Source organism: Trichomycterus rosablanca, chromosome 11, assembly GCF_030014385.1.
Source record: "Trichomycterus rosablanca isolate fTriRos1 chromosome 11, fTriRos1.hap1, whole genome shotgun sequence".
NCBI classification, from domain to species: Eukaryota; Metazoa; Chordata; class Actinopteri; order Siluriformes; family Trichomycteridae; genus Trichomycterus; species Trichomycterus rosablanca.
Genome location: NC_085998.1, coordinates 26,344,411 through 26,370,394, shown reverse-complemented (window position 1 = coordinate 26,370,394; position 25,984 = coordinate 26,344,411). Strand labels below are relative to the sequence as shown.

The 25,984-nt window shown below is 38.9% G+C and overlaps 1 protein-coding gene across 1 annotated transcript in view; it reads left to right on the top strand.

The window, feature by feature from the left end:
- ranbp10 (RAN binding protein 10) overlaps positions 1-25,744 on the top strand; it is a 72,259-nt gene extending 46,515 nt beyond the window's left edge. The window contains exons 8-15 of the mRNA XM_063004113.1: positions 1,251-1,359; positions 4,436-4,557; positions 5,966-6,158; positions 6,272-6,411; positions 7,428-7,573; positions 17,330-17,441; positions 17,786-17,927; positions 21,713-25,744. Coding sequence (XP_062860183.1) covers positions 1,251-1,359; positions 4,436-4,557; positions 5,966-6,158; positions 6,272-6,411; positions 7,428-7,573; positions 17,330-17,441; positions 17,786-17,916 — 953 coding nt within the window. The 3' untranslated portion in view covers positions 17,917-17,927; positions 21,713-25,744. The remainder of the gene's footprint in view (positions 1-1,250; positions 1,360-4,435; positions 4,558-5,965; positions 6,159-6,271; positions 6,412-7,427; positions 7,574-17,329; positions 17,442-17,785; positions 17,928-21,712) is intronic.
- The last annotated feature ends 240 nt before the right edge of the window (positions 25,745-25,984 follow it).

The window sequence follows — 25,984 nt, the reverse complement described above, 5'->3', positions numbered from 1 at the left end:
ACACACACAGGCTGTACACACTTACAATCTGTTTATCACCCAAATAATCTCATGTTTAGTAAATACATAAAATGCTCTAATGCTAACATTAATGCTGCTTTGGTATCACTGTAGTTATACAGCAACTGCTACAAGCAATTTCCTCTTTAATATAAAACAAAAAATTTGTATGCATTTAAAACCTCCTGTAAAATGCACTAAAAACAAGAATCTGTGATTTATTGCAATATTGCAAATAATTTAGGTCTTTCACCATCTACTGCACATAATATTGTAAAAACATTCAGGAAATCTGAAGTAATTTCAATTTGGGTAGGGCAAGGCCATAAAACACTGTTTAATGTGTGGGACCTTCAAAACCTTAGACAGAATATGTAGTCATGCTCCTGTGATTAAATATGGCTCAGCAGTACTGAAAAAACACAGTCCGCTCCTGCATCAACAAATGCAGGTATAGTATGCTAGAGAGAAAGCTTAACATCAATTCTATGCTGAAATGCTTCGAAGTTCTCTGGGACCAAGCTCATCAGATGGAGTGATGGACAGTGGAAATATGTGCTATGGTCAAATACTATGTTGTCACTTTGTTTTGGGGAAAAACAGACAACGAGATTTCCATGCCAAAAACAAAAAGGACCATCCTGCCTGTTATTAGCGAATCTGTCAGAAAAAGTGGGTGCATCATCACCAACTGCATGATTGCTTACCATAGAATCAGAGGCATATATTGTGATTTTAAAGAGAAGTGCTGCAATCAAGGTGAAGACATTTCCCAGGAAGTGTATGGTTACTTTAACAAGAAAATGCCAGGCCTCATCCTGCACAAGCTACAACACTGTGGCTTTCTAGACACAAGGCATGTGTGTTTGACTGGACAGCATATAGTCCATGTCTGTTCTGTGCTATGCTGAATTTGGACTCAAAATCTGAATCTGGTCTTTTTTATGTGGACACTGGTGTTCAGCACAACACTGGCACGCTACTCTATAGTGACCATTTGCTAGAAAGAGATAAAGACCTTGTAAGTAATTATAGTGTTAAAATCTGATGGACAGATATGCATTGTTGCCAGTTCCATGGAAACAAGTGACTTTAGGTGTGCACTCCTATGGCATTATTTTGTTATTTCAATTTTTACCTGTTGTATTTGTTCAATACATGCCGTTTTGTTGATCATGGCTTCTGCTCTGTACACAACACAGGATTTTGCACAGATGGTAAATGTGTGTTTGTTTTACGTGTGGGAGCAGGAATACAGAAGCTCGTGTTGGAGGGTCGTGTCGGAGAGGCCATTGACGCCACGCACCAGCTGTATCCCGGGCTCCTAGAATGCAATCCCAATTTACTCTTTATGTTGAAGTGAGTGTTAGCACTGTCATAACCAAACATATACACATATACACAAGCCAACCAGCATGCTTGACGCATTTGAGCAAAGTCTCTTATAAAGAGAACTTTTCTTTATGATTGATTACAGCTACTTCTCTGTGTCCATAAAAATAGACAGTTGCAGATCCCATGGACAAATAGAAAACCTTTTTAGGGAAGGGCTTGTGGTGAAATGACACAAAGATTGAGGCGCCCAGATGGCGCAGCAGGATATTCCGCTAGCACACCAGTGTCGAGATTCTGAACTTCCCGGTTTGAAACTCATTGTTGCCACCGGTCGCCATGTAGCAGGCATAATTGGCAGTGCCTGCAGCAGACACGGTTCTGCTAGGGCGGGATGACCGAACTATGTGGGTGGGGTCTTCAAACGCTGTGTAAGGACCCTGATTGGCAGATAGAGAGGCACTTGTACAGAGTGCATAGGTGAAAAAGTGTTCCGCCAAGGGCTGCGTGTGGGTCAGAGGAGGCGTGAGCAGCAATATACCCACCTCGACTGCAATCAGGGATCCCCAGCAGTGGAAGACAAATAACTACGCTAAATTGGGAGAAAACAGGAGAAAATCCATAAATGAAGTAGAAAAAACAGATTAAGTTTCAAAATCTTTTGACTTTGTACGTGCAAATATAAACCAAAATTGCTTTAAGAGCTAACACTAGGACTTGGTTTTTAGGGTCTATTTAGTAAACTCACATACATTAAAAATAATTTAAAAGTTGTCTGACTACCTGGCAAGAACATGCAATCGCTTTCACTGTTTCCTTTAGAAATCATTCTTGTGTTGTTTTGGCTTTGTTAGGTTGTGATGTGAAGTTGATATTATATTATATTATCTTATATTATCTTATATTATATTATATTATATTATATTATATTATATTATATTATATTATAATATATTATATTATATTATATTATATTATATTAATTATATTTATTATATTATATTATATTCAATTAATTTATTCTTTAATATGCCCCGGTACTGTTTGCAGAAAAACAGACTCATATCATGATGCGCCCACCTCTATGCTTTACTATATGTATGGTGTTTCTTAATCCTTTAATTTCGCAACATGACTTGATGAATTATTGACTAAATTTAGTGTTTATTTTTCTCCTATTATTGTTCACATTTGTATAAACATGTTAGACCTGCTTTTTTGTGCTTCTATTTTAGAAAAGGATTTTCGAGTGTGCTCTAGGATTGGACATACATTTAGTATCTTCTGTGTAACTCTTGTTTATGCTTATTTCAGAACATCCTGCAACTCTTGAGTGAATTCTGACTGTACACTTCACTTTCTTATTATTAGTCAAGGAGCATGTTGTACTGACAATAACACCACCAATGCCAGCCTGAACTGTTGACACATAGCAGGTTGGGTTTATAAATTTGTGCTATTCATGCCAGATTTTGACTATACCATCTGCATGTTGAGAAATTGTGATTCATCATAACAGGCAAGCAGGAGCTGATGTTGTATTTTGCTGTTGTAGCCCATTCTCCTCAAGATTTGATGTGTTCTACATTCTAAGATGCTTTTCTGTTTACTATGAGTTGAAAGAGCATCATTATACCCTTCATGTCAGCTTCAACCAGGCTGACCATTTTGCTCTGACCCTTCATTAACAAAACATTTTTTCCTGAAGAACTGCCATGTACTGGATATTTTTTTCCACACCATTCTTTGTAAACTCTAAAGACTTTTCTGTGGTTGCACAGAAAGTATATTAAATAATTAGAGTGGTTAAATACTCATACCCTAACTACATTTGGCCACGGTGACCAAATGCATGTTTGGAGGTGAAGGTCAGCCATTAAAACTCAACAACACTACATACTGTTATGGGTTTGATTCCCAGGTGGAGTCGTCCAGGTCCTTTATGTGTGGGGTTTGCATGTGATAAAGTGAATCTTTTTAACGTTTTAAATTATGATTGGTGTGTATATGTAAGAATCTAACCTGGCCAGGGCCACATTTCATTGTGAAACTTTAGCATCATGTTACAGAGCTGTTTTTTAGCAGTAGGGTGTACCATTATGCTAAAGTGGGGTAACAGCCTATGCCTTAGACCCTAGGGCCAGTGATAGCTCAGTGGTTAAGGTCCTGGACTAGTAAACAGAAGGTTGCCAGTTCAAGCCCCGCCACCACCAAGTTGCCACTGTTGGGTCCCTGAGCAAGGCCCTTAACCCTCAATTGCTCATCGTGTTCTTATTGTGTAAGTCGCATTGGATAAAAGCGTCTGCTAAATGCTGAAAATGAAATGAAATGAAATTTATATATTAATATGGTGGTTGTTGTTGTTGTAGGTTCTAGTTCAGCTTGGTTATGCTGCCTATCCTTTTTTTTATACTAAAAAAGGTTTTATACCTTTGACATTTACTCTTATTGCAAAAAATATTAGGCACTGATTTTTTTGTTTTAACACAATGCTAGTGAAAACCAAGTCCAACCTGTGCTGGTATAATGTGATTTTGATTGTTGTCCTCTTTATTTCTGTTAAATGTGAGGCTAGTAATGAAATCACAAGTTTTGCTCAGATACATATGGCATTTTTGGAAGATTGTAATCTAATTGTTCCTGGACAATGCAGTTAGCATCGCAGTAAGCTTGAATTAATTATGCTTTTATTAATTAAAAAATTATAAAATGAAATAAGAAGACCTAAAAAAATCATATTATTTAATATCATTGATGGGGGAAAAAAAACTTAAATTAAAGTCAATTGGCATGTGGTCATGATAATAGTGAGACAACCCCCCCTTTGAACACTTTAATGTTAAAAAAAGTTAACTTAATGGCACATACTGTCCATGTCAGCACAGACAGTGTAAGAGCTTTGTCAGTAAAAGTGACCTACATCATGGGAATAGCTGACTGACATTTCATGGTTGGCAGGGCTTTAAACTGTCTGTCATGAAATGTAACAGATAGAACAAAATTGTCATGTTCTTATTTTGGTATCTCAAATTCTGACTGGGCAGTAGATATCATGCACACACACACAGACACAGCTGTAACACTTCTATCTCTTCTTCTTCAGATGTCGGCAGTTTGTAGAGATGGTGAACGGTACAGACAGTGAGGTACGACGCTTTAGTGACCATTCCCCCAACCCCCCACAAGACAGTTATCCAGCTTCCAACAATCACCTGCAGAGCACAGGTAACACACACACACACATACTGCTTCTCAGTCTTTCTGTGTATGAGAAAGAAAAGGCCGAATGAAAAATCACCTCCTTGCTGGTGCAACAAGCGACGCTTACTGTCTGGTAGAGGTACTGGAGCAGAGGAATACAGAGAGCATAGCATTTTCTTCTGAACATGTTAAAGCTCTCAGTAGGTAAAACGAATATAACTCTAGTTATTTAAAACGATTATCTGCAGGTAAAACGAAGTAGCTTTAGACATGTCAGAGGAGGACTGTGTCTGTCTGCAGCCCTCCGCAACCATGTTAGGTATTGTGCATGCACTGGTGGTAAATGCAATGGGAATTAGCCTGTTACAGAAATGGTCTTTTAGTACAAAATGTTTAAGAAAATAATAAATATATCTATAAGAAGGAGTAGACCAATTTACTGAATGAAAGTAACAATAATAGTTAAGACAAATACAGAGCTGATGTCAAAGATAGGATTAAAAGAAGAATGTTTAAGCGAATGTCTTACATGGCTGCTTTATTAAGTAGTTGATCTGATCTAGTGTAACATGCTTCTTAATCTGGAAGAAGTTCTAACTCCAAATCAAACCCCCCACTGTGATTAAACAAGTTTCTTAATTTAACAAAAAGACAGGAACCTGGCAACATGGCTGCGTATGTTTTGCATCTGGTTTTGGTAGGATGAGGACTCTATGTAAAAACTTGCTGCTAATTTTTTTTTTGTGTGGACTTTTTACTTACATAAAGAAAAGGCACACCGTTTGAATCTTGCCATATAAATATCATCTACATGGCATTGCATAATTAAATTTGGAATCTATATTAGATGTGTATTTAATGCAAGAAAACGTCAGTCAGTCAATCAGAATCAGGTGTTTTTTTATAACCATAGTAAAAATACTGTATACAGTGGCTGCGTTCGAAATCGCATACTTCCATACTGAACAGTACGTGAAAGCAGTGCGCAAGAGCGGTTAGTGTGTCAGAATATGTAGCATTCATTAAACAGTACGCGAAAAGTACCCAGATGACATACTGCATGGGCAGCCATTTTTGAGTATGCAAACACAGCACACTTGCTGTCCGATAATCTATCCCATAATTCAACTGGAGCTGCAAAGGTGTTTTTTTTTTCTTTCAAAGAAGAAAGATGGCGGAAAGCAGAGTAAGACAAACATTAAAAACCTATGATTAAGTACAATTCTGAATAATGTTATGAGTAGCTTTGTGGAAAACGAGAGAAATAATTTTGCCTGATTTTAAAATTGTTATAACTGTGGAGATGTGATTAGCAAGTGAAGAGTTTCTATATATAATTAATCTGCATTTTAAACTTTAACTGGTTAAATATTATGAAGTGGGGGTGTGTAGTAAGCCCACAGCACAGTGTCTGACCATGCTTATTTTTCAGGAGCAGATAGTCCTACATGCAGTAATGGTGTAACGCCTTCCAACAAAAACAAGAGCCATGCAAAATACACAGGAGCCTGCTCCGCCTCTTCTTCTCCTTCCTCCTCACCCTCTTCTGTCAACTACTCTGAGTCCAACTCCACTGATTCCACTAAATCCCAGCCCCACAGCTCCACCAGCAACCAGGAGACTAGGTAAAGCGGGAAAGGGTGCAATGAGAAGATCCGAACAAGCTTTGAGATTAATGTGTAATGACATCTGTACAGTGCTTTACAGTTTCCTGAAGTTTTTTATGTTCTGTGTGCAGTGACAGTGAAATGGAGATTGAGCCAGAACACTACAGTAATGGAGTCACTGAGAACTCCTCCACCCACATTATGAATGGCACATACAAGCACCAGGAGATCCTTCAAGGGGATGAAAACAGTGTAGGAAATGGAATAACAGGTACACAGATACGTAATTTGACACAAAGGGTTAATTTCTGACCAGTCTTAGGACCACCGTGCAAATATATTTTAATGGCTTCAGGTAAAAAATTACAGACTGGATCGTGTCGGGTTTGATCTGTCTGCTGTTGCTTTGAGTTGTGTCATGTTCACACAGCTTTAGTCTTATTACCTTTGTGTTGTAAAATTTTGCATTTTAGTTTTGCTTGTTGTCTCTCAAAGCCACGAAAATATAATTTATCGATTATCTTAAAAACAGCTTAACAGCTCAATCTGTTAATCATTTTCCATCCTGTTTCTACGTGTGTAGAGGTCTGTGTGTGACGATAATTTAATTTACAAAGTAGTTTATACTTGTTACAGTAATTTTTTTATTCTTATATTTGGTGTCATTGGGCCGCTCAGGTGGCGCAGCGGTATAAACACACGCTGGAATCAGAGCTGGGATCTCGAATACACCGTATTGAATCTCAGCTCTGCCTGCCGTCTAAGGCTGAGCGGCCACATGAACAACAATTGGCCTGTTGTTCAAATATGGGCGGGACCAAGCCGGATGGGGTCTCTCTCCCATGACTGGTGCGACCTCTGCTGGCTGATTGATGGCTCCTGCACAGAGATGAGAAAAGAGAGCTCTCAGGTTGTGTCTCTCCGTACACAACGCTGAGCTGCACTGCACTCGTCAAAGTGTAGGTGGTAAGATGCATACGGCATGCTGCCCACGTGTCGGAGGGGGCGTGGGCTAGCTTCGTTCTCCTCAATCAGAGCAGGGATCGGCATTGGTGGAGAGGAAGCATGACGCAATCAGGCAATTGTAGGTGCTTAAAGGGAGAAAAAGGGGAGAAAATGCATAAACAAAATAAAATTAAAAAAAATTTGGTGCTTGCTTTTTTCATCTGTTATCCATCCTTAACTGAATATCTGTAATGCTCTCTATTATAATTCTATCATGGATTAACGAATGATTGAAATGTATTACTACCAAACATGCCTGTCTCGTCTTTTCTCTGTTCTCAGAGGACAATTGCAGCTCAAGGCAGCTGTGTGGGGGCAATCAGGCTGCCACAGAGCGCATGATTCAGTTTGGCCGTGAGCTGCAGGCACTCAGTGAACAGCTCTCACGCCAGTATGGCAAGAATGCTACGCACAAGAAGATGCTCCAGGTGGGAAATGCCAATCTAACTTATTTGAGCAAGGTAGTAATAAAGTGTAAAGTAAAGCACGAAAAGTGTTTTTTCATTAAATTTTTATCAACCACTTTATCTTGGACACCATGCTCAGCCAGTTGATGCCATGCACCCCACATCAGATCAAGGACAAAAGTCTGAAAGTGTAAGGTTTTTTCTTTCAAATTTGAAGAACACATTGATACACACTGATACTACTCAGACATACAAGTGGGAAGTATTCAGTTAACATTAACATCACCCAAAGTCACAGGGCCATTTTGATGGGCTTGTAAATTTAAATTTCATAGAAATAATTAATGGGATTTTAATTGTAATGGGATTTAAGTCAGCGGGTGGCCCAGGCAAAACAAGAACTGTCACTTTTTCTTCTAGATTTAGTTTTTTAGTTGATAAAATTAAATTAACATGCATTATAAGAAGAGAAGCAGCCTCAGATCACGATTTTCCCACCTTCTCACTTTATTGTGGGTATGGTGTTTTAAGATATAGTAAAAAAAATGGCCATCTTCCCAGTTTCTTTAATTTTTACGTATTTGTCACATTTAATGTTTCAGATTAAACTTCTTTTAATTTTAGACAAAGATAACCTACGTAAACACAACATTCTTTTAGAAATGATGATTTCATATACTGAAGGAAGAATGCTACTCAGTCCTACCTGACCCATGTGAAAATGTAATTGCTTCCTTAGCTACTAAATTAACCAGTTAACCAAATTAAAGTGACAAGTGGGTTCTGTTTCATTAGCCACACCCCAGGCATGATGACTGCCAGAGCTGTTAAATCTCAACATCACTTAAACAGAACCTGTCTAGTAATGTGGAGATGACCAGAAGGTCTCGAAAAACAGCAAATGCAACATCTAGATGACCCCAAAAAACATTTGGAATAATATTCTGAGGACTGATAGATTAAAGTTGGATACATGGGTCCTGTTACATTTGGCATAAAGCCAACATCATTAGCTTTCCACCATAAAAAACGTCTTACCATCAGATCTAGGTTTTAAATAAATCTTTATCCTGAATAAAAGCTCCATTTTGTGTTTACTCATGTTGTCTTCTTGTATTAAAATATTCTGTTAAATTAGTTGGAAGATCTGAAACATTTAAATGTGACAAAAAAGGAGAAATTGATTGAGGACCAAATGCTTTTTTACAGTATTGTACTCGACCATTTTTTCCCATACCATTGGGGGGGAAAAAACTATTTTTTTATTGTCAAAAAAGGCTATTGTTCTGATTTGTCCAAATGCAAATAACTATAAAAATAAAAATAAAACCACATAAAACCCACAACAGTTTTGCATAGGGATTAGGAGAGATGATTGGGCAAATCTTTTGCTTATTGTTCACTGTGTAACTGTTGTTCCTGCTGTTTTCAGGTCATCCCAAGTGACTGCTGTCTTCTTTTTACTTTCATTATCATTGGTCTCAGAGCACATTATAAAATCTTGTATAGTGCACCTGTCCAGGGACAAATTGTGATTCCACATATGTTGTACTTACAGGAATGTTTAAGGTGTTTCCTAAACAAGGGCATTGTGTTTTTTAATAAAGGAAAGTAATTTGCACAGATATGTAGCTATTTATTTGCAACATCAATATCTAGAACCTAATACAGCATGTGTATAGTGTATTTATGTAGTAATATAGCTAAGACTCAAGCATCTATGTGTATTTTTAGTGGGTAAAGCAATATAAATGTCTCTAGTTTTATATACTGATGTTCTGCTTAGCACCTGCAGTTGTTGCATGTCGAGATCTTTCCCCATGGCTAAGGAATTATTGATGGTATAAGCATGACTGTTAGGTCACCGCCCTCTATCCTGGCATTGCTTACATTTAAACTTGCCAGACAGAGAACAACACTGTTCTATTTAAAATCAGGCTGCATTTTTGGGCAGCATTTGTTGCTTTTTAAGTTTTACTCGAATGTAATGGCAGCATAGCATAATACTCTTTGTGTGGGTAATCCCATAATCCTGTTTACCAAATTATAAAAGTTCCATATAAGCTTCTACAAACACTGCAGACCAGACTTGCTCTGCCTGAAAAGTAGAGATAGAAATGTAAGTGCATTGGTTTCATTTATTGTGAGCTCATAGTCATGTACAGTGTATGTACAGTGGATTCAGAAAGTATTCAGACCTCTTGATTTTCGTGCAGACTTTATTGTGGTGTGGATTTCATTTTGAATTGATATAATTGCCATTTTTACCCATCAATCTACAGGGGTTGGACAAAATAACTGAAACACCTGTCATTTTAGTGTGGTAGGTTTCATGGCTAAATTGGACCAGTCTGGTGGCCAATCTTCATTAATTGCACATTGCACCAGTAAGAGCAGAGTGTGAAGGTTCAATTAGCAGGGTAAGAGCACAGTTTTGCTCAAAATATTGCAATGCACACAACATTATGGGTGACATACCAGAGTTCAAAAGAGGACAAATTGTTGGTGCACGTCTTGCTGGCGCATCTGTGACCAAGACAGCAAGTCTTTGTGATGTATCAAGAGCCACGGTATCCAGGGTAATGTCAGCATACCACCAAGAAGGACAAACCACATCCAACAGGATTAACTGTGGACGCAAGAGGAAGCTGTCTGAAAGGGATGTTCGGGTGCTAACCCGGATTGTATCCAAAAAACATAAAACCACGGCTGCCCAAATCACGGCAGAATTAAATGTGCACCTCAACTCTCCTGTTTCCACCAGAACTGTCCGTCAGGAGCTCCACAGGGTCAATATACACGGCCGGGCTGCTATAGCCAAACCTTTGGTCACTCGTGCCAATGCCAAACGTCGGTTTCAATGGTGCAAGGAGCGCAAATCTTGGGCTGTGGACAATGTGAAACATGTATTGTTCTCTGATGAGTCCACCTTTACTGTTTTCCCCACATCCGGGAGAGTTACGGTGTGGAGAAGCCCCAAAGAAGCGTACCACCCAGACTGTTGCATGCCCAGAGTGAAGCATGGGGGTGGATCAGTGATGGTTTGGGCTGCCATATCATGGCATTCCCTTGGCCCAATACTTCTATCTACTATCCTGCAAGAAGAATGGCTTAAAATCCCTCTGACCACTGTGCAGGACTTGTATATGTCATTTCCAAGACGAATTGACGCTGTATTGGCCGCAAAAGGAGGCCCTACACCATACTAATAAATTATTGTGGTCTAAAACCAGGTGTTTCAGTTATTTTGTCCAACCCCTGTACACCGTATCACCCATTTAGATGAAGTAAAACCATATGTTTAGAATTTTTAGAAAGTAATTAAAAATCAAGGACTGAAATCACTTATTCACAAAATTATTGAGATTTTTTACCGTGACTCTCCAAATTATGGTTAGGTACATCCTGTTTTCTGTAATTATCCTTGATATGTGTCTATAACCCAAGTGAAATGAAAATTTAACTCTTGAGCAGAACAACAAGCACTACATACAGTGGGGCCAAAAAGTATTTAGTCAGCCACTGATTGTGCAGGTTCTCCTACTTAGAAAGATGAGAGAGGTCTGTAATTTTCATCATAGGTACACTTCAACTATGAGAGACAAAATGAGAAAAAAAAATCCAGGAAATCACATTGTAGGATTTTTAAAGAATTTATTTGTAAATTATGGTGGAAAATAAGTATTTGGTCAATAACAAAAGTTCAACTCAATACTTTGTAACATAACCTTTGTTGGCAATGACAGAGGTCAAACGTTTCCTGTAAGTCTTCACCAGGTTTGCACACACTGTAGCTGGTATTTTGGCCCATTCCTCCATGCAGATCTCCTCTAGAGCAGTGATGTTTTGGGGCTGTCGCTGGGCAACACGGACTCCACAAATTTGTCTGGAGACTGGCTTTTTACGGAGCCACTCCTTTGTTGCCCGAGCGGTGTGTTTGCCATCATTGTCATGCTGGAAGACCCAGCCACGTTTCATCTTCAATGCTCTCACTGATGGAAGGAGGTTTTGGCTTAAAATCTCACGATACATGGCCCCGTTCATTCTTCCCTTAACACGGATCAGTCGTCCTGTCCCCTTTGCAGAAAAACAGCCCCAAAGCATGATGTTTCCACCCCCATGCTTCACAGTAGGTATGGTGTTCTTGGGTTTTTCTTCTTCCTCCAAACACGACGAGTTGAGTTTTTACCAAAAAGTTCCATTTTGGTTTCATCTGACCACATAATATTCTCCCAATCCTCTTCTGGATCATCCATATGCTCTCTGGCAAACTTCAGACGGGCCTGGACATGTACTGGCTTAAGCAGGGGGACACGCCTGACACTGCAGGATTTGAGTCCCTCTCGCGTAGTGTGTTTACTGATGGTAGCCTTTGTTACTTTGGTCCCAGCTCTCTGCAGGTCATTCATCAGGTCCCTCTGTGCAGTTCTGGGATTTTTGCTCACCGTTCTCATGATCATTTTGACCCCACGGGATGAGATCTTGACCCCAAGGGAGATTATCTTGTATGTCTTCCACTTTTTTTACAATTGCTCCCACAGTTGATTTATTCACACCAACCTGCTTGCTTATTGTAGATTCACTCTTCCCAGCCTGGTGCAGGTCTACAATTTTCTTCCTGGTGTCCTTCCACAGCTCTTTGGTCTTGGCCATGGTTGAGTTTGGAGTCTGACTGTTTGAGGCTGTGGACAGGTGTCTTTTATACAGATAACGAGGTCAAACAGGTGCCATTAATACAGGTAACGAGTGGAGGACAGAAGAGCTTCTTAAAGAATAAGTTACAGTTCTGTGAGAGCCAGAAATCTTGCTTGTTTGTTATTGACCAAATACTTATTTTCCACCATAATTTACGAATAAATTCTTTAAAAATCCTACAATGTGATTTCCTGGATTTTTTTTTCTCATTTTGTCTCTCATAGTTAAAGTGTACCTATGATGAAAATTACAGACCTCTCTCATCTTTCTAAGTAGGAGAACCTGCACAATCAGTGGCTGACTAAATACTTTTTGACCCCACTGTATGGCCCAAAACAGGCACTGCTTATCAGCTGACTGATACCAGCCCTACAGTGAAACACAGTGGTGGCCGCATCATACAATATGAGGTTTTTTTTTGGGGGGTTTTTTTTTGGAAAAAAAACATTTTCACTATGTCATTATGGGTAATAAAGTGTAGATTAATGTATACAAATAGCAAAATAAAATCCACTACACAATAAAGTGTGCAAACGTTGCAATGTTGTTCTTAATGTAAAATTTACCTAGCTACTAGATATAAAATACCAGTCACAATAAATTTGGATTTGATTGGACTGACACTATTTTCTAAGGTCAAAATTTCAGCAAAGTACCCTAGCAGAGTACCCTAGCATTCCTATTACTCATAAAACGCATGATTTTGTAGGACCAGTCAACTTTCTTTTATTGCGTCAATGTCCACTTTCTAATTTGTGCCCTTAGGTGCTTTTGTACTGAGGATTAGCATGGGTACTTTGACTGGCCTGCAACTACAAAGCCCCATACACAGAGGGGTTCAATGTATTGTGTTTTGACACATTCACCTCATCAGTTATCTGCAATTTGAGCCACAGACTGATGCCCTGTTGTTGTTCTGTATCCAACATTTGATATATCCCTGACCATAGCATGCACAATTGTTATGAATTAGGGGGCGGTCCTATTGTTTTGGCACATTGGGGTCAAACAAGGACACACAATGTGACTAATGCCAAGTGAGCATTGTGACTGCTCCCAACAATGACTACAACAGTGCCAAAAGCTCCCTAATCTATTTGCTATGGAAAGTTTAAGTATACCAGTGAAACACAAGTTATAAATAAAGTGCTCACCATGGTATCATAGTATATTTCATAAAATTACATTGTATCATGCAAAAGCCTCTGGGAGGCTGGGAGGGGTTTTTGCCAGTATGCATTTTCTCTGAGACAAGGGGAGCCAGCCAGCTGCATGTTTACAATTATGTGGTTTATGCTGTGTCATTGGACAGGTCAGCATATCTGTAGGACAGTGCTTTCTTCTTACTTTCTATTGCATAAACATCCCAATCACCATGATTGGCTGCTGTTGCATGATTGATAGGAAACCAAAGGAATACTATTCCTTAAACCAAGAGAGCAAGCTCAGCTCCAAGATCTGTGCCACTAACAGCTTGTAGCATCATCTGGCTTGAACTCACAAGGTTTGGACCACCGGGAAAATGCTTAGAAAGACATGTGGCAAATGCGGTAATAATATATATATTTTTTAATAATAGTTTAAAATAGCTTAAGCAGGTGGTAAAAACAAAAAGACAAAGATTGAAAATGTATGTATACTAAATGGTTAACTATGTGGACAGCTGACTATAAGCTTCTTGGAGATTTTATTTCAAAACCATGGGCATTAATATTGAGCTTCACCTCCCTCCCAGATTTTGTAGTGTTAGGGGGAATTTGTGCTTTGTGCAGACCACTGGAGTTTCTTTATGCCAAGCTCCTCACATGATGTTTATTAGCGCTGTCAAGGTCATGCAGGAGAAGAAATGGGTCTTCCAAAGCAGTTGCCACAAAGTTAGAGGGATGTGATTGATTTTACTAAACACTTAACGTTGTAATTAGAAGGGGTGTCCAAATACAACCCCAAATCAGAAAAAGTTGGGACAGCATGGAAAATGCAAATAATAAAAAACCACTGAGTTTCTTACGTTTACTTTGACTTTTATTTGATTGCAGACAGGATGAACCTGAGATATTTCATGTTTTATCTGCTCAACTTCATTTCATTTATTAATAAACATCCATTCCTGCATTTCATGCCTGCAACACATTCCAAAAAAAGATGGGACAGTAAAGCATTTACCACTTTGTAATGCTGCCATTTCTTTTCACCACACTTAAAAGAGGTTTTGGCACCGAGGAGACCAAGTGATTTAATGTTTCAGCTTTTATTTTGTCCCATTCTTCCTGCAAACACGTCTTAAGTTGTGCAACAGTACGGGGTCGTCGTTGTCGCATTTTTCGTTTCAAAATTCTCCACACATTCTCTATTGGGGGCAGGTCAGGACTGCAGGCAGGCCAGTCCAGTACCCGTGTACCCTCTTTTTCCGCAGCCATGCCTTAGTAATGTGTGCAGCATGTGGTTTTGCATTGTCTTGTTAAAAATGCATGGACGTCTGTGGAAAAGATGACATCTTTAAGGCAGCATATGTTGCTCTAAGATCTCAATGTACTTTTTGCATTAATGCTGCCATCACAGAAGTGCAAATGACCTTTGCCAAGGGCACTGACACAGTCCTATACCATTACAGACCCTGGCTTTTGGACTTATTGCTGATGACGGTCTGCATGGTCTTTTTCGTCTTTTGTCCAGAGCACATGGCGTCCATTTAAAAAAAAAAAAGACCTGGAATGCTGATTCATCTGACCACAATACACGTTTCCACTGTGTGATGGTCCATCCTAGATGCCTCCGAGCCCAGAGAAGTCGATGCCACCTCTGGACATGGTTAACATAAGGCTTCTTTTTTGCACAGTAAAGTTTTAAATTGCATTTGTGCATGTAACTCCGTATTGTAGTGCTTGACAAATGTTTGCCAAAATAATCCCTTGCCAATGTGGTTATATCAGCTATTGTTGAGTGGCGGTTCTTGATGCAGTGCTGTCTGATGGATCAAAGATCACGGGCATTCAGCTTAAGCTTGCGCCCTTGGCCTTTATGCACTGAAATTCCTCCTTATTCCTTGAATTGTTTAATGATATTATGCACTGTAGAGGAAGAAATATGCAAATCCCATCCAGTCTTTCTTTGAGGTACATTGTTTTTAAATATTTCAATAATTTTCTCTCGCATTTGTTGATAAACTGGAGATTCTCTGATCATCTTTACTCATCAAAGACTCAGCCTTTCCTGGATGCTGCTTTTGTACCAAACCATGATTACAATCACTTGTTGACATCACCTTTTTGGAATCACATAAAATGCAGGAATGGAGGTATATTAATAAAAGAAATGAAGTTGATCAGACAAAACATGAAATATCTTGGGTTCAAACTGTCTGCAATCAAATAAAAGTCAAAGTAAATGTTATGCCTAGTTCACACTTCACGATTTTCACTTGCTGACTGGTCGGCACTAGATTTGCCGGCTCGGGAGCAACTCGGCGTTCGCTTGGCAGTTGAAACTCGGCTCTCAATCGCTATGTGTGAACTACTCAACAACTCGATCCGAGCGGCTCGCAGAGCACTCGCCAAGCACTAGGCGACTGAAGCGAGATTTCTAGCATGTCAGATATCTGAATCTTGCCCGACTGGCAATGAGTGCTATGTCGAACAGCCAATGAGAACGCAAGATACAGGGTGAGGGGAAAAGCAGGGGAGAAGTTGTAAACAGGTGGGACAGGGGCATAATATAGTTATGTCAGAATACATTGGTACACACACAAGTTTTACAGTATTTCTGACCTGATCGTTCTCTACAAAACATAACACCAACATTGCATTGCAAAAAAAATATTTAATAACCTCCAACTCACTATACTGTAGAACAATCCATGCTGTTCGCGTAGCCAAATCCACTCAGATTCATTTATTTTTTCTCCTTGATTTTATGCTGCACATCAGTGCACAAACTTTGATCGCTTGCTACTTGTTGACATGCATTTTTAGACATGGTATCATTAAACCTCTCGTCACTTCTTGCTTTTGTTTTCGTGACAGAACGTAGTTTGGGAGACCAGAGAAGCTTGCCTGCGATTCAAGTTGGTGATAGATGGTGTAGTGTGTGACCCCCTATCGGAAAGTCGTGTAGTGTGAACTTGGCATAAGGAACAGTGCATTTTTATTTTATTTGCATTTTCCATACTGTCCCAGATTTTTCTGATTTGGGGTTGTACTTTTGTCTATATAGTCTTTCATTATCTTTTAAATAAATCCTTATATTGATATATGACACTGGTGTTATCTTGGCAAATTATATTTTTACATTTGAATTTAGGTGGAAAGTCACACATTGCAAAGCCTCTTCATGCAACATGTTTAAAAGAAACAAAAGGAACAGTTCTATGCTTGGTAATTTAGATTTTTTTTACTTGAGTAAGCAGGTTGTGGTACAGAATATATTGACATTCCTGAGGTTAATAAAGATTACTGATACCATGATTATTCAGGGTTTCTGCTACATTTAAATAAAAAAATTGTGGCACTTTCTTGCTGATCACAGTAAGAACCTGAGTAAATGTGCAATCCACACAGAACAGTAAGTAATTTAAGTAATCTGGGATCACCATCCTGGCTGTGAATTCCACTAGGGATAGTTTATTTTGTTTTTAGTCATTAAAAGGATTTAAGATTTGGTTTATTTCAGGTCTCAATACAATTAGATGAATTGCTGTTATACAGGCACTAGCAGAGTAATGTAAATCATTTGGTTAACATGACTAATAGTAGAATCAGTATCAAATAAATGAGTCCCTTTCTTTCATTTTTCCTTAAACCCAATGCCTGGGGCATTTGGGTGCTCCATGGGCCTGATCGGGCCTGATCGGGCACCCTACAAACAGCTCGGGTAAAAGATGAAATGACTTGTGATTTTTGTAATAGGTAGTTTATTTATCTGTACAGTGTGTTTATCTGTACTTTAAAACAGTGGTTAAGATTCTTTCCAACATCTGATTGGTTACCGCTGCTTTTGTTTGCTAATTGTGTGTGTGTGTGTGTCTGTGTCTGTGTGTGTGTGTGTGTGTGTGTGTGTCTGTGTGTGTGTGTGTGTGTGTGTGTACAGGATGCATTTAGTCTGCTGGCATACTCTGACCCATGGAACTGCCCAGTGGGCCAGCAGCTGGACCCTATGCAGAGAGAGGCCATCTGCTCTGCACTTAACAGCGCCATCCTGGGTAACAGATTTAGAAGTTTAGATTTTATATAAAAGGAAAGCAGCCTTTACATAATAAATAATAATTCTTCATTATATAAACATTTTTCAGTTTTGACTGTAACTTTGACTGTAACTTACTTACACACACTCAATGGAGACCCGGATCTGAGCCTTGTATTCGGTAGTGATTTTTGGCGAGTACTTAGACAAACACTGGCAACCAAACACAGTCAAGATAAAACTAAATGTGCACTTATTGCTATTATTTATTTAAAAAAATCAGCTTTATTTCTATGTTTACCTTTATTGTTTTGTAAAATGTAGGTGGATAATAAGATGACTATTCTCTTTTTTTTCTAACAGAGTCTCAGAATTTGCCCAAACAGCCCCCACTCATGCTGGCGTTGGGTCAGGCCACTGAGTGTGTGCAGCTCATGGCTCGTGTACGCTCCGGCTCCTGCTCTTTTGCCAGAGTTGACAACTTTTTGCACTAGCCCATGTCCAGGTGATAAAGTTCAGCTTTTTTACATATGTATTTTTAGACAAACCTCTTTCCCATTGTAGAGTGACTTCCAGTAGATTATTTAATTGTGTATGTAGTTAAACAAGCTCATAAGGACTGTGCTGTTGCACTGCTTTACCGGAACAACACATGACCAATAAAGTGTCATGCCAATGTCTGGTGCTGTTTGCCAGTAAATAGGCGGAATTGCAGTCCTACAGAAATTATGCTACATTTTGAGGTGAATTACATTTGACACTGCTTGAAACAAATGCTTTTTATTAAAATTGTACATGGACAGCAGTCAATTAATGAATAATTATCACTTAGGTGTTTTATTTTCATCAGTAATTAATGCACTTAAATAATTTATTACACTTATTTTGACACAAATATTTTGCAGTACACACAGTAAACAAAAGGCAGATAACATTAACCTATGATAATACTACATTTACATTTACATTTTCAGCATTTGGCAGACGCTCTTATCCAGAGCGACTTACAGAAGTGCTTCCATAGTAAACATTTCATTACTCTAGTTTAAGTAGACAACAGTCCAAGAACACAAATCTGCTAAAACCTGTAAGTGTTTTTTGTTTTTAAAGAAATGGAAAAGTGTGTTAGTAAGTACAGGGGTTGGACAAAATAACTGAAACACCTGTCATTTTAGGGTGGTAGGTTTCATGGCTAAATTGGACCAGTCTGGTGGCCAATCTTCATTAATTGCACATTGCACCAGTAAGAGCAGAGTGTGAAGGTTCAATTAGCAGGGTAAGAGCACAGTTTTGCTCAAAATATTGCAATGCACACAACATTATGGGTGACATACCAGAGTTCAAAAGAGGACAAATTGTTGGTGCACGTCTTGCTGGCGCATCTGTGACCAAGACAGCAAATCTTTGTGATGTATCAAGAGCCACGGTATTCAGGGTAATGTCAGCATACCACCAAGATGGACAAACCACATCCAACAGGATTAACTGTGGACGCAAGAGGAAGCTGTCTGAAAGGGATGTTCGGGTGCTAACCCGGATTGTATCCAAAAAACATAAAACCACGGCTGCCCAAATCACGGCAGAATTAAATGTGCACCTCGACTCTCCTGTTTCCACCAGAACTGTCCGTCGGGAGCTCCACAGGGTCAATATACACGGCCGGGCTGCTATAGCCAAACCTTTGGTCACTCGTGCCAATGCCAAACGTCGGTTTCAATGGTGCAAGGAGCGCAAATCTTGGGCTGTGGACAATGTGAAACATGTATTGTTCTCTGATGAGTCCACCTTTACTGTTTTCCCCACATCCGGGAGAGTTACGGTGTGGAGAAGCCCCAAAGAAGCGTACCACCCAGACTGTTGCATGCCCAGAGTGAAGCATGGGGGTGGATCAGTGATGGTTTGGGCTGCCATATCATGGCATTCCCTTGGCCCAATACTTGTGCTAGATGGGCGTGTCACTGCCAAGGACTACCGAACCATTCTGGAGGACCATGTGCATCCAATGGCGGTGCCGTGTATCAGGATGACAATGCACCAATACACACAGCAAGACTGGTGAAAGATTGGTTTGATGAACATGAAAGTGAAGTTGAACATCTCCCATGGCCTGCACAGTCACCAGATCTAAATATCATTGAGCCACTTTGGGGTGTTTTGGAGAAGCGAGTCAGGAAACGTTTTCCTCCACCAGCATCACGTAGTGACCTGGCCACTATCCTGCAAGAAGAATGGCTTAAAATCCCTCTGACCACTGTGCAGGACTTGTATATGTCATTTCCAAGACGAATTGACGCTGTATTGGCCGCAAAAGGAGGCCCTACACCATACTAATAAATTATTGTGGTCTAAAACCAGGTGTTTCAGTTATTTTGTCCAACCCCTGTAAGTCAGCTTAGTAAAAAGGTTGTTTTTAATCGTTTTTTTAAAAATTGCAAGAGACTCAGAGTGCAGAGAGGAGCCTTGATGCTTGTCTTCCTCTAGTCCTGGGTGGAGGATCAAGTCGAGCAAGACTATTGGCTCGGAGGTTGCGTGGTACAGAGCGGGGTTTGATTAGACCACGAAGGTAGCTTGGGGCTGGTCCATTTTTGGCTTTGTAGGCAAACATCAGAGTTTTAAACTGAATGCAGGCAGCTACAGGAAGCCAGTGAAGAGAACGCAGCAGTGGGGTGATGTGGCAGCGTTTAGGTTGGTTAAACACCAGGCGAGCAGCTGCATTTTGAATGAGCTGCAAGGGTTTAGTAGTGGACATTGGAGCACCTGCCGGGAGGGAGTTGCAGTAGTCCAACCGTGAGATTACAAGTGACTGAACCAGAATCTGAGTGGCTTCCTTGGAGAGAAATGGTCGAACCTTCCTGATGATGTAGAGAAGGAACCGGCACGATTTCGTCATGTTGGCTACGTGAGGAGAGAAGGTCAGCTGGTTATCCAGGACAACACCAAGGCTTCTTACCTTATCAGATGGTCTGATCTGGAAGTCAAGAGAGATGACTAGGTCCTGGGTTGGAGATTGATCTCCAGGAATCAGCAACAGCTCTGTCTTGCTGGGAATGAGTTTTAGATGATGAGCTGTCATCCATTGTGAGATATCTCGCAGACATGCTGAGATGCGAGCTGAGACTTGTGTGTCTGAAGGAGGAAATGACAGAATGAGCTGAGTATCATCTGCATATTAGTGGTAAGAAAAACCATGGGAGGCTATGACCTCACCCAGAGAGCGGGTGTAGATAGAGAAAAGAAGTGGGCCAAGTACAGAGCCCCGAGGAACACCGGTTGAGAGAGTGCATGGAGGGGATATAGATCTCCTCCATGACACTTGGTAAGAGCGCCCTACTAGGTAGGAGGCCATCCACTGCCATGCCGAACCGGGTCTTACTCCAAGGTTGGAGAGAGTAGACTGGAGAATGCTGTGATTCACTGTGTCGAAGGCTGCAGAGAGGTCAAGAAGAATGAGGACCGATGACAGTTTGGCTGCTTTGGCTGCATGAAGGTTCTCAGTAGCAGCTACGAGAGCTGTTTCTGTAGAATGCGCTGCCTTGAAACCAGACTGGTATGGATCGTGGAGGTCATTGTGGATCTGCAGCAAACTGTTCTAGCTTGGCTTTGTAAAAAGATGTTTTTGCAGCAGTCACGTCACGTAATACTACTAATAGTAATTCTTATTATTTTATTATAATAATTCTTATTATTTTATTAATACAGCAATTTCATACATGATGCAGCTCAGAGTATTTTATCAACAAAAAATGGCAAAGAGAAAAGATATGTAAAAACAAAAATCAGTAGAAGTGTGATGTGTTGGACTGCCTTTAATAGAGAGCCGGAACTGTCTACAATTCGGAAGCATCAGATCCAAAAAAGCTTCTCTCTTTGTACCTTATTAAATGGATTTGTGAAAGGACTGTACCTGCTGATCTCAATCCACATTTCAGATCATACAATGATAAACATTTACTGAGATCTAACATTTACATTTTTAGATCTCTTTAGTGGGAGACTCCAGGAGCCAGTGAAAATGTACAAAGACAACTGCATAAAATTAAATGCAATCATTAGACATCTTCACAGATTCACCGCATAGGTTTCTGTAGTCAGTGTAGTTTTTCTGAATTATGTCCAAGTCTCTGTTGGAACGACAATTAAACAGAGATTGTTGGTGGTTTTTTTGGAATAAAACAATTTAGTGTGGCTTTGTTAACAGTTCCTAGACTTGCTTCTAAAGTTAAGCGGTAGGTTATGATGCTTTTATTGTAATAACCTACAAGGTGTGTGTGTAATTATGTGTTTTCTCAGGCAATGATGAGGACAGCTAAGAAGAGGACTTTCCAGCCAATCGCCATGAGGAACACGTTCGTTTGAATTAGTGTATTCACTTGCCGCCTGTTTACAGGCAGTTCAGCTAAGAATGACTAGAAACACGGAGGAGAGGCTTCTTTTTAATTTAGTATTATCCAATACAAATTGTGTGACACTATTTAAAGATTAATTATTATTCTGTTTATCTAATCATTTTATTTTAGTTTCTGTTTTGTCAGTTTGTTGTGCTCACCTTGACAGATTTTCCCTTTTTTGTTTTTATGAGTAGATTTGGATCACAGTGTTCCCAACATGCACCATATCGGTGGTAATACAGACTAGTCCCAAACTGTAGTAAAAAAAATCACCCTTATTCAGTACTCAGGTATTTTACAATTCAGCATAAGGTATTGCTATAGCTTGCAATACTGAAATAAGAAGTAATAAGGCATTGCTTATGCATACGTAAATTAGACCGGCTGCAGCACCACTTAGCTATGATTTTTAGGTGTTACACATTAAAATTTAATTATCAAAATAGTGCTCTGATTATCCAAATTCAGTTTTTTGGATTTAATAGAAAGCATGTAAAGGTTTATATGAAGGTGCACTGTTCATAATGTTACACTTCTAAACTAGTACTTCACCTCAGGCACCAGCACTAGTCTTTTTTATTACATGCAAATCATACAGCTGCATCACAGATCTAGGCTGGAAGAGTATTTTTATGACATTCAGGTCTCTCTCTCCAAAAAAGCTTCTATTTTAATGATAATCTTTATAGTTTTCCGTACAGAAATGATGTAACCCCTGGCTTTTTATTGTTTGGTTGGGTATATTAAAGTTTAGCCTGTGAGTGTCTGTGTGTGACTACAGTGAATAAAAATCCCAGGTTTTTGTTTATGAAAATCAAGATTAACAATTCAATGTTGAGTGCCTCATTGAGGTATCGAAACTCTTTTCTTTTACTAATTGTAACATTTTGTATCCACTAGGATGGTTAGTGTTCCCTTTAAATACTGACACCATTGCTGCCACTCTACTGATAGTGCAGTTATAGACTGATTTAGAAAACGTGGAGACACGGACACTCGGATAATAAAAAAATTGAAGAAAATAAAAAGAACCTATATTTCTCAATGTTTGGCGCATATTTATCCCTTAAGCCCCTCACGTACATTATTTCTTACTTATTTGTTTTCCACAGCTCTTCAGCCCATTCTGCAGTTATTGTTTTAGCATTCATTTCATTCATCATAAGATGACACATCAATTTTACCACTACACACAACACTGAGTGCATTTGCATGCAGAATCCCAATCAGATTTTGGCATACAGTAAGTGGCATCCAAACAAATTCTTTGATGGCTTCAGAGTAAACCCTGTATCATATTTTAAGAAATCCAATGAAGCTGTCTGGATTTTAGCCAACATTTTTAAATCAAGTGCATCAGATCTACTTTGGTTGTCAGAAGCAAGTAGTTCTGGAGCAGTTACTACAGAGAAAAAAATAAGCTTAATCCTAAACTACCTATTACCTTAAAGCTGGGTTTGCTAGGATTTTAGCTCTAAGCATTTTGAGTGCCTCTTGATTTCACCTCCCATCCATGCATATATACACAAATCCCTGCCCTCCTGAGGCTATGGCTGGTTAAGATTAACCAAGTTAGGTTGCATTTTGTTTAATTTCGGGTGATGAGGTAAGCAAAGGATAAACTTTTATTGATGCTGTTGTTTGTCAAAATTTTTGCTAGTACACAAGTTCCTAGCAAGCATTATGAGTAGTCATTGCTGTATAGGCAATTCAACTAATGAAAATACAAATACAGCTTAGCCTTATCTCTGTGTATCCCTGACTTTTTTTCTTAACTTTTTCTTCTTGGCCAGTTACTACAAAGTTTACTATATGCACATGGATTTACTGATGTCAGAATAATTAAGGACTAGAAAGAGCAGAGTTTACAGTTTATTCAGACCATGAATCATCTGGTTATCTGCCTCACTAATCTATGGTTTAATATTCTATACTATGACTATAAACACATGAAATGCTGAGACGTGTAATAAATGTATTAATCAGTTTGCTAGTCTGTGAAAACAATGATAGAATAAGAGGAGACTTGCACTTTGCCTTCTATATTTATCGGCCACTTACGCCAGAACCTCAACCATGCAGTGGGAGTTGCTGTTGCAGCATCAGCCAGATGATTTCTCCAACGTTTCGTCCATCCCTTATTCCTTATGGCCAGTCACTTCTGTTGAGCGCCCCACCTGACTGGTGAGGCCACCAAGAATCTTACTTGAGTCTCTGTGGTGGTGAATTAGCGCTTTACACTGCTGTACCACGAGAATGTTTTTTCTTTTTCTTTTATATTATTTTACAACATACATTTACTAATTGCCTTTGTATGTACATTGACTGTTCATTTTATGAGCTGCACCTACCATATATATATGGTGCACAGTAACTGACTAGCTTGTTTGTTGCTGAGTATGCTTCGTCACCCCTTTTACTTTATTTCTTAATAGACAAAGACCCCCATAGGGCCCCTACTGACCAGATATTATTTGAGTGGTTGACAATCTCACCATTGCCATGTGACGTGTGTTAAATACATGACACTGCTGTAGTGGTATTAGTGTATCAGGCGCAATAGCATATCTGGAGGTTTTACATACTGTTTACACTCAACACTCTTTTTGGGAGGTGAGAGGAAACAGACAGGAAGAAAATGCCAAACTCATTATAGTCAGTGACCAGAGACAATGATAAAACATAGATTCTCAGGACTGTCGCACACAATGTGCCAGCCAATAAATAAATTGTTAAAATGATAACTACTTGATTAAAACAAAAAAGAGTGATGCTACTACCTCACTACTGGAAAGCTATACAAAATACATACGCTTCTGTAAGGAACCTTATTCCTTAATGACTTTTGTAGACTCCTTGATAGTTTACATATTAATAAATTACTAATTTGTATGCAAATCCAGTAATCAGGTTATTGCAAAAATCAGATTATTTTTGCATGCAAACGCACTCAGTCACTCTTGGAAAGTGTACATTATATGTTATAGATCTGTTTGTTTTATCTCAGGTTGAATCCATGCTACACATTTTTCTTTTTTGGCTTTCATTTAATGTTTTCCTCACCTAGAGGGAAGGTTTATAGTGTTAGTGCAGTTTCTAATAGAGTGGTGTTCCACTGTTACATTAAATGTAGTTTATCCATTTACTCTGTATCACTTGATTTTCTACTGAAGATTGTTACATCTTTGGTTTTTGCACCTACACATTTTTTTGGGTTTGGAAAACCAAGCAGCTTATTGTTTCAGAGTTATCCATCCAGCAGTTGCTTACATAATCCTTAAGCTCTAAAACCCATCTGTTTTGTGATAAATAAGAGACAAAATTGACTGGTTAAAATATTTACCCTTCTTACTTACATGCACTTGGTATAGTAAGGCTAGTTCTTCAGGTTATAGTTTGTACGCTCTAGTGTGCTAGAGTAATCAATCTGCATATATTTGATCATGTCTTATACTGAAAGCTGAATTTAAAAATGCTGAGTAGTGTTACCCTAAAGAATAGCATCATGCATACCCCCAGAGTCACTTTTTATATCGACACACAATGCCATAAAATCACAGTTTTTTTTTTTATCAGGTACTTAATGTTGATTCAAACAAACTGCATTTCAGGATGATCCACTTTTGAGCTGAATGAATTAGCAACAACATACAAATAAAGAGAACATTTTAGATATTCAGGGCAAACAGAGCAAAGCTGGTTGCACAGTTGTGCACAATTTTCTTTTATTTATTTTTTATTTGATTTAAGTTTGGATTTTAACCATTGTGAGATAAATTACCCTCTACTTAGCATGAAATTTTAAATACCTTTAAAACAACATAAAAAAGGAAAACGATGATTGAAAAAAAACTATCTACTGGAAACATGTTAAAGAAATATTGTACTCATTTAATTTTGACAGAATTATTTTTATTAAAATACACATCCATGAGCATACAATTTGTCTCTTTTTTTTATGTCTTGTTTCTTTGCATGTTATGAACTGCTGAAAAAAATCCAGCTACATACACTACATGAAAAGTAACTTTATTGTGTTGTTGATCTCAATTTGAATTGGTATAACTGACATTTTTACCCATCAGTCTACACCTAATCACCCATAATGACAAAGTGACATGTTTTAGCTGATGTTTAAGAAAATAATTAAAAATCTAAAAACTGAAATCTCCAC